Here is a 13235-nt window from a genome sequence, read left to right on the forward strand (position 1 = left end):
CCTTAGGCATGCAGTATGCAATTCTTAGTGCTGCATTCTTTCCCACAAAAGTCAGAATTTAAAACCGTATCTCTAATGGAAATGTCTGTGGGAGAGTTTGATCTAAATTTCTTGGCTTCTACGGGGGCTGGGGGTGGGGGGACAAGCAACATATGCCACTGTGGCAGCCCCGCCCTCACACACACTCTTTCAGAGCAGTTTTCTTAGAGCTCTCTCGTCACATGCAGAACAGTGGGTTGCCAAAGAGGAGAGAGACGAGAGGGCCTTTCGGAAAGCTGTTATTTGACTTCAACGTTAGACTGTGGATGGCAAGTCATGACTAGGTGTGGAACTAGGTGTGGCACACTAGGCCGAAGGAGAAAATGTCTTTGATCACTGTTTTAAACTCTCATTTTTTTGTTAAAGAAAATGCATATATATGTATGTATGTATGTATGTATGTATGTATGTGCACACACACACACACACACACACACACACACACACGAATGTCACGTAAGCTGAAGATAGAACTGGCTTCATTTGGGGCTTACATCATTGTGCCTTCAGGAATCATATCCCTATCTTCTCATCTCTCCCCAGCTGGCTCAGCTGCCCACACCTCTCTGCAGCTAGATCAGCAAGGTTGCATGCTTTCTCCTTGGTACCACTTCCGTACCAGGACTTCTCCTGACACACCCCTTGATTACAGAGCTAGTGATAGATTACTGCAATACGGGGTGCAACGAAGCGGAACCACTGAATGCATGTGCTCTTCAGATAACACAGAAGAGAACTCTACACAGCCATAAAACCGCTAATCGTTGTGTTAAGTCATTACAGGAGTGAGTCACTCTGTGGCTCATGCCTATAATCTCAACTCTCAGGAGGCAGAGACAGGAGGACCGGGAGTTCAGAGCCAGCCTCAGCTACATACTGAGTCCAAAGGCAGCCTGGCTGTAAGAGACTGTGTCTCTGAAATAATAAAATAAAAATAAGTAAATAAGCAAATATATACATACGCATGTGTATATATATGTGTGTATATATATATAAATATATATGCTTATTTTTATTTTATTATTTCAGAGACAGTCTGAAATGACTGTCTGAAATATATATATTTCATTCTTTCAGTAATTAACTGATTGGCTTCTACCTAAGCCCTGCAATCTTAAAACTCAAAGTCAACTTATATTTTAGAGGAGGGTGAGAAAGAGACATGATTTAAAAAAAATGTTGTCTTTATGAATAGAGACAACATTTGAGACAGTTTATATAATCTCTATAAGACTTACGTGAACTCCACCCAGCACTAAGAAATTTACACTTCAGTGGTAGAGATAACAAAAGCAGAGATAATGAAACACAGAGACAAACAAAACCAGGATGAAGGCTGAGTACTTAGAACCAAGAAACAAGGGATGGGAGACCGCACTGGGGGTCCATGAGGGACGGCGTATCAGGGATATCTGCAGGAGTCTGCCATAGGCTCGGAAGGAGGAAGAGTCACTGAGAAAGAGAGGCGAGGTGGGGGGTGGAGGGGTGGGGGTGTAAGCAATGGTCTAAACCACAGCAGCCATGAAAATTAGGACTTAACAGACACCAGCACCCCACCCCACACTGCCCATCCTTCCCATCGGTCAACCTCAGAGGGCAATCACACTAAGTACTACAGCCAGCATCGGTGGCTTAGAGACCGCCCTCCTTCCTTAAGCTCCAGGACAGAGTCCTTCATCCTTGAATCACTACAGCCACGTCTAACCCCAAATCCTGGGAAGGTTTGCAGCACCCTCTCCATCCTCCTCCGCGTCCCAGTACGCTGCCAGCTGCAGATCTGCTCTCTCCATGACGAGTTCCAGGTGAATCAAGATCTTTCTGATGCTTGGGGAATTCCTCACAGGATAGTCACCCCATGCCCTTCCACCCTAGTGTCTGTGCCCCGGAAAGCTCTCCTGCCTTTGGTGCACCTGCATGGGCCACACTTCCCATAGCTTCGCCACCTCCTCTTCCAAGTGCCCTCCCACAGTTTTGTACATACTTCAATAAAGCCACCCTCTACAAGTGTCCTGTTTCAAGGGACCCCATCCTGGGAAAGGGGTGCATCCTGCCCTGATCTAATACATATTCTCCTGTATTTAGCAGAGGAGGGCTGTTCAACTAAATGCCAAGGACGCCTAACAAACTGGACCTAGATCTGAGGGTGATTAAACATGAAATGGACCAAGGGAACAGTAGATGTCTTTCTAAGAATATAGCAGTGAAAGAGAACAGAGTCTGAAGAGGAATGGCCAGACCATTATCTTACAAGGCCTCTGTCCACTTCCCAAATGGCATGACAATCCAGGATGAGAAATCACCAAGTCAACTACAGGAAACAGATGGCAAACCTAAAGCTCTCAACCACCTACCATCTAACCTAACCAGGAAGTCAAACCCACCAATCAACTATCCATATCAAACCAATCCATCTGAACCCTGAGTTCTTCCTCATAGCTCCCATGTCTGGAACCACTTTCCCTTGGCAGAGTTTGAACCATAGATAATGCAAGAAGATAAAAACTTAAAACAACCTACTATACAAACCATTTGGTGAGTGTGACGCGCTAAAGAAATATATTCATCGAGAGCTTCTACGTTCTGCCACGAAAGCTATTGCTATCACTTTTTAAGGGGCTTGGCGAGGGGGTGAGTGCCAATGCATGAATGAAGGTCAGAGGACGTGTAGAAGAATATTCTCTTCTTCCATCACGTGGGTCCCAGGGATCGAACTCAGGTCCTCAGGCTTGGTGGCAGATGCCTTTACCCAGTGGTCCATCCCGTCCGTCCTATTTCTATCACTTTTTAAATCAAGAAGAAATGATGCTGAGTCAACTCACTGACTAATTGGAGGTGGGGACGGATATGTGGAGTCTGTCAGGGACAGTCCTCTGCAGCCCCAGGCACTTGCAGTGATAACCGTCTCCCCTAGGGCACTTCGGCAGCTGCTGCCTAGATGAGATTTCTGTGGCCTGTTGGTGAAATGGAGGGGACAAGTTTTGCCCACGGGTTCATTCATCAGCACGCCTTTTATTTCCGGTGGCCATGACGTAAGCCAATGAGACAGACACCATGCGAAGTTTACCATTTTCAATTCTCCACCTGGGTTCCGTTTTGCAAAAGGAGGTCCACCTGGCACCTAAGTACCGAACAGCTTCAAGAACCACCTGAACTAATGTTTATAAAGCTCTAGAACGTGGTCTCCCAGAAGGCTTGACTTCATACATGTAGGTGAAACATCTATGATACCATCAACTAGTGAAAAATGTTTTAGTTTCATTGCTCGCAATCAGCCTTGGATGACGTCAGGGCCTCCTGCTCCGAATTATAAAGCCAAGAGAAACGCCACAGAAAACACTAATACTGACTCTGCTTTAAACGACTCTACAACTATCAGAGGAGTGAGGCAGATGAAGAAATATATCAGTCAAGAGCTTTAACACTACAAGATTCGAGGCAGAGGTTGCAGTTACAATCTTCATCCACACAGCTGGAAATCAGAATTACTTTGTAATAGCCTGTACAGCACTGTCAGCCTACCTCAGTAACCCCCAAGAAGGCTTATCATTCTATCATTATCACTTATATGACACAAACGTAAGGCATGGTAAAGCATTTTCTGATACAAAAGTCACTGTACTCCACATTCAAATTATAGTTCAATAAAGAACAACCAAAACTTTGCAGAACCTGCTTAAATACTTGTTGCTTGAAAAAAAAAAATTGGTTGTCTACTATCTACACTAAAGTATCAATCTAAATACTGGAGGGTACAGAAGGGGCAGAGGTAATTAACTACATCTGCTGTTTTACTTCATGGAACAAACCTGAATCACATCGGTCATTAAATGCAAAGCTTACTGCAAGGCTCTGGAAACGATTAGCATTATGATGCCTAATCATGTAACAGAGGCTAGACCAAATTAGATTTTCTTTCTAAACTGAAATCCGATGGCGCCAAGTATTTACAGTGAGCCTCTTGCTTAGGTCAACTTCTAATTCCGGCTTGATGCTCGCTTGAGTACCTCGCGAGGACAGACATGAATATTTTCCTAAGAAACTGATTGTGTTCATTTGAGTGTAACTTTTTTAACGCCACTCCCATGGATGGTACTTCTACGTAACGGTCACTTACTATTCCAGTCCCACTAAACAGTCGCATCCTACATCTTGTGCCCAGCAGTGGCCAGGTGCAGAGGCTTACTTCACTTGCACAAAGTCTGGTAAATCAGAAACTTGAGCTTAACAGTGTGAGGCGCCAAGGAGGTCAACCTGTGCGCACTTTTCTCTCCTCTTTGGAAAGGAATACTGTCTGCTCTCTCCACAAAGATGAATACCTGGCAAATCGCTCTGTCAGAACGAAAGGTCGAGGCGTGTGATCCCCAAGTTTGTCCTAGTCCAGGGTGTTATCAAATTCCTTTGATTTAAATGATTCGGGAGTAAAATCTGAGAGGAAGGAAACGCCACACCCAACTCCTAAATTTACTTTGTAAAGTGTTTGGAGGCCTCGAGAAGGAACAGCTTGACATCCAGGAGGCCTGGTGGAAATGAGCCACCGTCCTCCGCCCGGCGTCGCCCCGCGTCCCTGCCCCGCGCTCGCCGCTCCAGCCCTTTTGTTTGCGTCTCTGCGGGCCGATGCGGGGCTGCGGGCGGGACCGGCGTGCGGTGCAGCCTGCGGCCTCCGCGGAACCGGATCAGGTGTGTCGTGAACCCGGGAGCAGGGACCCCGAAACACCGCCCCGTAGCGGGCACAGGAAAAGCCCCGAAGTTGCTTCTGAGCCGCGGCTTCCGAGCAGAGGCGTCCGCCCCGGATCCCCGCGCCCCGGCCCCGGGCACTCACCGATGTCTCCATCCTCATCATCGTCGTCTTCCAGCTCCATGTTCAGCAGGACGTTCCTAGTCATCATCTGCATGTCTCCCCCAGACCGGCGCTCGGCTCTGCTCGGCGCTGCTCGGCTCCGCTCGGCTCGGGCCGCAAGCTCCGCTCAGCCCTCTCGGCGGCACAGCCTGCTCACTCCGCCCGCGCTCTGCTTCACTAGCCGCGCAGCCGGCTACTGAGCATGCTCAGAGAGACGCCGCCACTCCCGCCCCAGATCAAACCGCCCCGGCTTCGGGGCACGCAGGAGGAAGTAGGGGGTGGGGGGAGGTTGGGTTTGCCCTGCTGCGCCTGCGGGACGCGCTGCAGCTGCAGACGCAGGCCGGCTCCTCCGAGGAGCTCGCAAGGGCTTTAAACTGTTCTGCAGAATGGCAAGGCGACAGAATGTGCCAGCTTGCTGCGGAGCAGACGACACGTGCGCAAGGAGAGCAATCGCAAGGAGTGGTCGCGGGGTGCAGCGGGTGCTGGCGATGCAAATCAGACCTCAAAGCCAGGGATTAGGCCGAACGCGTCACAGTTACGTGTAAACTCTTGGAATAGGGCAATGTGGGAAAGCACGGTACCAGGAAGAACAAAGAAACGAAAGGGAAAAACGAAGGCAGGGAGTGAAGGAATGCCTCCCTGAAAACTCAAGGACTCTGGGGCGCAGAAACGAAGGGAGTTTGCTCCCAAAACGCTGGGAAGCAGTCAGAACTGCAGGGCCCTTGGGTCGCCCATCTGCAGAGCTGCTGTCAAGGACGCTGGAGACAAGTCGTTTCTCTGCAGTGCTGGGATGGAGCTCACTCTCTGGTGGAGCACTTGCTTCCTGAGCCCATTCCTGTTATATGGTCCAGCACTGCTCAATGACACCAACTCGACTTCGTATTTTATTCTTTCATATACTTACTCTTTTTCTCTTTCCCTTCTCAGATGCTGGGAATCCAGCCCAGCACCCCTGGCATGCTAGGAGAGCACTGTACACCGACCTATATTCATACAGTTATTTTTAATGTTCTCACGGGAAAGAAAAAAAAGAAACATTGAGATCAATATTAACGTAGGCATGTAACCACAAATATGCACTAAAAGACAGTACGTATTACTCTTCAGAAAATGACCAGGAAACACTATCCCTGCTTCTTAGGTTACAGTTTTAGTAAAGAAGACTACTTCTAACATAAAAGTAAATGCAGAGCTCTGGAGATAATTGAGATGAGGAGAGAGAGACAGACAGACAGACAGACAGACAGAAAGCCATGACCTGTAATGCTGTTTATGGCCGTATGGCCTGTAATCCCAAGTAGACCTCTAATTCCAGGGCTCTGAAGACTGAAGCAGGGCATTTTGAAGCAAGACTGGTCTTCAGGACAGAGCGGGAGCGGGGAGAAGGGGGAGGAGGGGTGCCTTCACTGAACTCTCGGCTCCAGATGTGTTTGGGTTACAGGAGCAGTTTCCAGGTTCTTCGTTGAGCAAATACTTAACTTGGTGCTTTTTATGCACTGCGTACACTTCTAAATGTTGTACAGTCATCATTTCATCTCAAGCCAGCAGTCGTCACCCCTCTTTCCCTTGAGCCCCAAAACAGTGGGCAAGCATCTTGTCTGAAGCCCCACAGACCGTCTGTGTTAGAGGAGGTCTGCACTGCTAGCTCCTCATAAACTGCCTCCAGAGGGACTTCCGCCGTACCACAGCTTCCAAGCCTCCAAGTCTCATCACTGACCTGCCACAGTTCTCAAGCCTCCAAGTCTCATCATTGACCTGCCACAGTTCTCAAGCCTCCAAGTCTCATCACTGACCTGCCACAGTTCTCAGCAAACATTTTGGGTTTTCTGACCCAGGACTTTGCTCAGAGCTAATTTATAGTTAGAAAAGTCCTGGGTTTGATCCTGAGATAAGTTTCAGTGAGTCCTTGGAATTTTTCACAGATTTTAGAGATTGCATTTGTGTCTTTCTTGATGAAAGTTGCAGACATGGCTAGTCTTTTATGTAGATATGGCTTTTGCCACAAGGAAATTGAATTATTTACTTAGGCCAGCTGTGAGCCTATTATTAGCTATTAGAGGGCTGGAGATGGAAGCCAGTGAAGTACCAACATTCACCCATTTGATTCGTTAATGCATTCCCTACAGTTCTTCTCATGCATTGGTTTTTCAACTGATCAATATATGCTGTAAAAAATAATCAAAGAATAGGTCTGTTGAGGAGCCACACCATTGACCCTAAAGAACGCTCTGTGTTATATATAGTTTGTGAGAGAAAGTGCTCACACAATTGTGTGGCCAGCGTTTTTGTAGCTTGTCCAAGTGAGGAGTCCCAGACCAAGTACTTTTTTCCTTCCTTCATCTTCAGCCATAAGGACGCTTTGTTGGCCCAGCCTGTGAATGTTGGTACTTCGCTGGCTCCCGTCTTCGGCCCTCTTCTCCTTCCCTGTAGAACTGATGCCATTCTACACTTTTAACTATCTAGCACAAAAAATGAGAGGTCTGTGGGCATTCAATCAGTGTGCCTCTATATCCCAAAGCTCCTGATACGTGAGGTATCAGTTGCCATCTTGAATTTCTTTTTTGTTTTGTTGTTGTTTTCGAGACAGGGTTTCTCCAGCTGTCCTGGAACTCACTCTGTAGACCAGGCTAGCCTCCAACGCAAAGATCTGCCTGCCTCTGCCTCCCGAGTGCTGGGATTAAAGGCCTGCACTATCACCACCCGGCTTGAATGTCTTAGTAACATTGTCTTTGAAACTTTATCTTGTCAGTGAGGTCAGATGGAACAATGCCTCCATTCATGTGTGATTCCGCTTCCTATCATTTCCCTGTCTCTCTGTGAAATGAGCTCTCAGCAGTCAGCTGGGTTCTTTGACCCCCCTGCCCTGCCTGTCGTCCTGAGCATACATGAGACCACCATGGAAGTCTGGCTACAGGCATAAGGATCCAAGTCATGCTGAGGCATGGTGGCAGCTGTCCCTCACCTGGACTGCCAGTACCACAATCAAATCACCCAGACTAAAGAATAAGGGCTATCTCACTCATGCCCAGGCACAGAGGTCACCATCTCAGTCATATGGATTGCAGGGAAAAGCCAGGAGAGATACCTGCCTTGACTTCTGTCCCTTGTCAGAGCACAGTTTGTCAGACCAGCACCTGATGGAATGGAGACCCCACAGCTGGGCCTTAATGCTCTTTGAGCAAAAGATTATTATTTTTATATAATTTTATAAGTTTAAAATTCTAATATTTAAACTATGCTTTTAATTATTTGTATATTCAGTATCTGTGTGTGGATTTGTGCACTTGAGTGCGGTGCCTAAGGAGGCCAGAAGAGGACATCGGGTCGCTTGGACCTGGAGTTGTAAGCTGTCCGACATGGGTCGCTGTACTATTCATAACCACCGAGCCATCCCTCCAGCATCTTACATTTTTGTCTTGTATCTCTTGTGTGACTTTCTGGAGAGGCATGAGCAAATGTCTCCTTAAACCAGATGAAGAACCAATAACAGCCCCAGTAACAGCTCCACTGGACTCTGGGTATTGGAATTACTTACAGGAGCAGGGATGGCTTAAAGGCAGATACATCACTGAAGAGCCCATCCCCCAGCACAGGTGAGGATGAAAGAAAGCTTCATCCCTAGAGCTCTGCTTCCTTGGTGCTCCCTGAATGACCTGTGTGTCACCAGGTCAGAATCTTCTTCCAGCCGCTCAGACCTGGGAAATCTCTCTTCAGCCACTGTTGCTGTCTGTATAACCTTGGGGGTGGGGCTTCAGAATCTTGTGAGTTTAAGAAATTTCCTGAGACTGAGGAGGCTCACTTCCTGACTTTTACGGAACCTTTCTCCAGGGAGGGAGGCTTGGCTGCTTTCATTCAGAGGGAATTGCTATAGGACAACACTGACCCCTGAAAATTGTGTAGCTGGAACCAACTGCACGATCTACCTGCAGCCTAGATCCCTGTTCATATTTCCAGCATACTAGGATATTTGCCTACACACTGGATAGCTCTTGTACCTTTCTTACACGGTTGAAATTTAGCAGGTTCATTCTAAGTTTGTGATATCTGCCCTCAAACTGTGTGACCCAAGCAAGGAGTGACACAAGCTTCTTACAAAAACCAGTTAAGACTGAGAGACAGACATAAGCTCACAAGCAAGGGTTGTTTGGACCCCTGCTTCTCTCTGTCCACCTTAGCCAGCTGTGGTGGTTTGAAAGAAAATGGCCCCCAAAGGGAGTGGCACTATTAGGAGGTGTGGCCTTGTAGGAGGAAGTGTGTCACTGTGGGGCAGGCTTTGAGGTCTCTTTTGCTCAAGCTTCCCTCGGTGTGCCTGCCAGTCAACTTCCTGTTGCCTGCAAGATGTAACACTCTCAGCTCCAGCACCATGTCTGCCTGCAGGCCGCCATGCTCCCCGTCATGATGATAATGGACTGAACCTCTGAACTGTAAGCTGCCACCCCAATTAAATGTTTTCTTTATAAGAGTTGAAGTGGTCATGGTGTCTCTTCACAGCAATAAAAAACCTAAGGCACCAGCCTATTGTTAAACCCTGCTGTGCCCACTTCCTGGCTACCATAAACAGAGTCTGTCTTATCTATTGTGGCATTTTAGGGCAGACCTTGAGAAGCTGTAAGATTAATGCATGCAACTACGGTCTGAAGGGCTGTTCTAGGCAGAAAGAAAAGTAAATGCAAACGTTCCCAGGAGATGTAGCAAAGAGGATGTGGCCTAATGGCATGGCGAGCAGGTGCCATTAGAACAACAGTAAATACACACTAGCCCAGCTTCTGACCGAGGACTTTCTTCGAAAGGCACTGGAACTGTTACTGATAGCATAGAAGGAGACCGTTTATCAGGAGGGATAAAGCAAGAAATTCGGTGTCTCCTTAAGCAGTACAGTAATGGAAGGGGATTTCTACAAGATTCCAGGTTGAACTCAAGACATTAAGAAGTCCATTAGAGCTGCGTGTGGTGATGTTCCCAACACTCCAGGAGGCTTCCAGGCCAGCCAGGGCTACTCAATGAAATCCTGTCTTTAAAAAAAGAAAAAGTGTGTGTATGTGTGTGTGTGTGTGTGTGTGTGTGTGTATGTGTGTGTGTTGTGTGTGCCCCCTGCTAGTCAAGGCACAGTGCCTTACTTTTCACTGTGGTCATGGTGAATACTGTAAATCTCTGGGTCTTACTTTTGTAACTGACATGCCTCCACTTTATTCTCTGCTTTTGTGAGATTGACCTTTTTATACTCTATAGTGGCCATAACACTTAGTATGCTGAAGCAGGAGGATCATTTGAGCTCAGGAGTTTCATCAGCCTAGGAAACCTAGCAAGATCCAGTTTCAACGAGTTCTTCATAGAATCGAAATCATGTCATCTTTGGCTTTCTGTAACTCCTTATTTCAGAGTTTAATGTCCTCAGGGTTTATTCATGTCACATTGGATAACATTTTCATTTTTTTAAAGGTTAATTATTCCATTATATATATGCCACATCTTCAGGGTTTTTTTTTTTGGGGGGGGGGTTATTTTGTTTTGTTTTTGTTGTTGTTGTTTTTGCTTGTTTAGGGTTTTCTTTATTTTGTTTTTCAAGACAGGGTCCAACCCTCCCAAATAAAGATAGGGAGACTTATTATTAATTATAAATGCTCAGCCTTAGCTTATGCTTGTCCCACTAGCTCTTTTAACTTAATTTAACCTGTTTCTCTTCATCTATGTTTTGCCTTGGGCCTTTTTATGTTTCTTTTGTATGTCCTACTTTTCTGCTTCCTTCATGTCTGGCTGTCTGGCCCATGGCATCTTCCTGTCGTCTTTTTTTCTTTCTTCCCTCGAGCCTAAAAACCTCCTCCTACTTACTCTCCCTGCCCAGAGGTCTTGCCTATACCTCCTCCCTCACTATTGGCCATTCAGCTTTTTATTAGACCAATCAGGTGCCTTAGGCAGACAAGGTAAAACAACAAAACATCTTTACCTAATTAAACAAATGCAACACATCTTTGCATGGTTAAACAAATATTCCACAATACAGGCTTTCTCTGTATAGCTTTGGCTGTCCTGAAACTATGTAGATCAGGCTGAACTTGAACTCAAGAGATCCAACTGCCTCTGCCTCTCAAGTGCTGGGATCAAAGGTATACACCACCACACCCAGTGGGTTTTCTTTGTTTTTTTAAGATAGGGCTTTCACTAGGTAACCAAGGTTGGACTTGAACTTGCTATGTAGTATAAGCTGACCTTTAATTCTGGATTTTCCCACCTTTACTTCAGGACATCTGGGATTACAGGCATGTGATGTAACACCTGGCTTTTGACTTGATATCTTGCCTGTTGTGAGTAGTGTCAGAATGCATGTGTGAGGGCAGGTACTCTCTGGCACAGATTCCATCTCTCTTGGATATGGACCTAGTATTGGGATTGCTGGGCCATGTGGTAATTCTAGTTTTAGTTTTTTGAAGAACCTTCAAGCTGTTTTCCACAGTGGCATTACCAGTTTCCATCGCGAGCAGTAGCTTGAAAAGGTTTTCTTTTCTCCATCCTTGGCAATCCTTTCCTTTTTGCCTTTTTGAATAGTAGTCATTCTGAAAGATGTGAGTTCATTTTAATATTTTTTAAATATTTAGCCTTTTAAAAATATTTAGTTTGTAATGTTCAGAATGTTGTCATATACCTATTATCCATTTGCAGACTTTTTGGTAGATGCCTGTTGAGGTCTTTAGACCGTTTTCCAGCTTTAGGTCTTACACTTGAGTCTTTTAACCATTTTGAGTTGATCTTTGTATGTGAGATGAGATGTGGATCTGAATCTCATTTGATTCTTCTGCATGTGGACATCCTGTTGTCCCAACAGCATTTAGGAGACTGCCATTCCCCGCTGTGTGTTCTTCACTCATTTGTCCACAATCAATTGACCGTAAGAATGTGGATTTATTCCAGAGATCTCAACTCTACTCCATTGTCCAATGTGAACTTTGTTTTGTTTTGCTTTGTTTTTATGACAGAGTCTCAGTAGTTAGTCTCCACTGCTCTGGAGCTCACTATGTAGCCCAGTGTGGTGGTCTGAATGAGAAATGCCCCTCATAAGCTCAGGTACTTGACCACATTGTCCCCAGATGGTTGTGCCTTTGGGAAGGTTTTGGGACCTTTAAAGGGCGGAGCTTGCTGGAGGAAGTATCTCACTGGGCGCGGGTGTTGTGAGTGTATAACCTCTCCCCACTTCCTGTTCACTCCCTTTGCTTCCCATGCGAGTTGAAGATGTGATCTCCCAGCCTCCTGCTCTGTTTCCCAGCTGCCATACCTCCCCCAACATTATAGATTCTCCCTCTGGAACCAAAAGCCAAAATAAACTCTTTCTTCTGTAAATCGCCTTTGGCCACTGTGTTGGCTATTCCTGGTTAACTTGACTACATCTGGAATTAACTAAAATCCCCAAATGGAGGGCACACCTATGAGGGATTTCTGCTTAACTTGAAGTGGGAAGATCCACTTCTAATTCAGATCTTTGAGATAGGAAGACACATCTTTAATCTGGATCTAATCTGGGCCACACCTTCTGCTAGAAGCCTATATAGGGACATGGAAGAAGGAATCTTTTGCTCTTTGCCTTATTGCTCTCACCTTGCTACCAAGTCCATTCCCTTCATTGACATTAGAGCCTACGTCAGGATTCCAGTGTATACAGAAGACCAGCTGAGACATCCAGCCTTGTAGACTGAACAACTACTGGATTCTTAGACTTTCATGGCCAGCTATTGTTGGATTAGCTGGACCACAGCCTGTAAGTCATTCCAATAAATCCCCTTTCTACACACACACACACACACACACACACACACACACACACACACAGATACATGGAGATTAATTACGTAAGTTTTGTTACTCTAGAGAACCCTGACTAATACAGTCATGGTATTTTATCACAGCAACAGAAAAGTAGCAATACAACCAGGATGGCCTCAAACTTGCAGCAAGTCTCCTGCCTCTACCTACTGTGAACAAGATTGTGGATGTGAGCCATCACACATGATTCTTGTTGAAGGAGAATGTGCTGTTGTTTTCTTTTCTAACTGCTGAGGATTGAACCCTGGGCCTGTGCTTATACATGTTTTACAACTGAGTTACTGTCAACCTCAGAAAGAATACATCTTTATTAATATATTCAACTCCCAGAATGACCTTCTTTGTAACTTTATCTCATTTGCTGAGCCTTTATGGCCTACAGATCAGAAATATTTATCTCTTAGCCCTTTCAAAGAATATTTACTGACCCCTGGATTATGTTGCCCTTCCCCAACTTACTTTATAGAAGGTGCATTCTACTTTTGAAATGGCACTGTTTCTTTTTGTGAATAATGAATAATCTTCTTTATAGACAATTATAAAGAAC

At 45.8% G+C, this 13235-nt stretch overlaps 1 protein-coding gene across 2 annotated transcripts in view; it reads right to left on the bottom strand.

The window, feature by feature from the left end:
• Window positions 1-5070, bottom strand: part of Ano6 (anoctamin 6) — a 186644-nt gene extending 181574 nt beyond the window's left edge. For both annotated transcript variants that reach the window (XM_059247004.1, XM_059247003.1), the window contains exon 1: window positions 4859-5070. In XM_059247004.1, coding sequence (XP_059102987.1) covers window positions 4859-4931 — 73 coding nt within the window. In that variant the 5' untranslated portion in view covers window positions 4932-5070. The remainder of the gene's footprint in view (window positions 1-4858) is intronic.
• Between the last annotated feature and the right edge of the window lie 8165 nt (window positions 5071-13235).

The sequence above is a fragment of the Peromyscus eremicus genome, chromosome 20 (genome assembly GCF_949786415.1).
Source record: "Peromyscus eremicus chromosome 20, PerEre_H2_v1, whole genome shotgun sequence".
NCBI classification, from domain to species: domain Eukaryota; kingdom Metazoa; phylum Chordata; class Mammalia; order Rodentia; family Cricetidae; genus Peromyscus; species Peromyscus eremicus.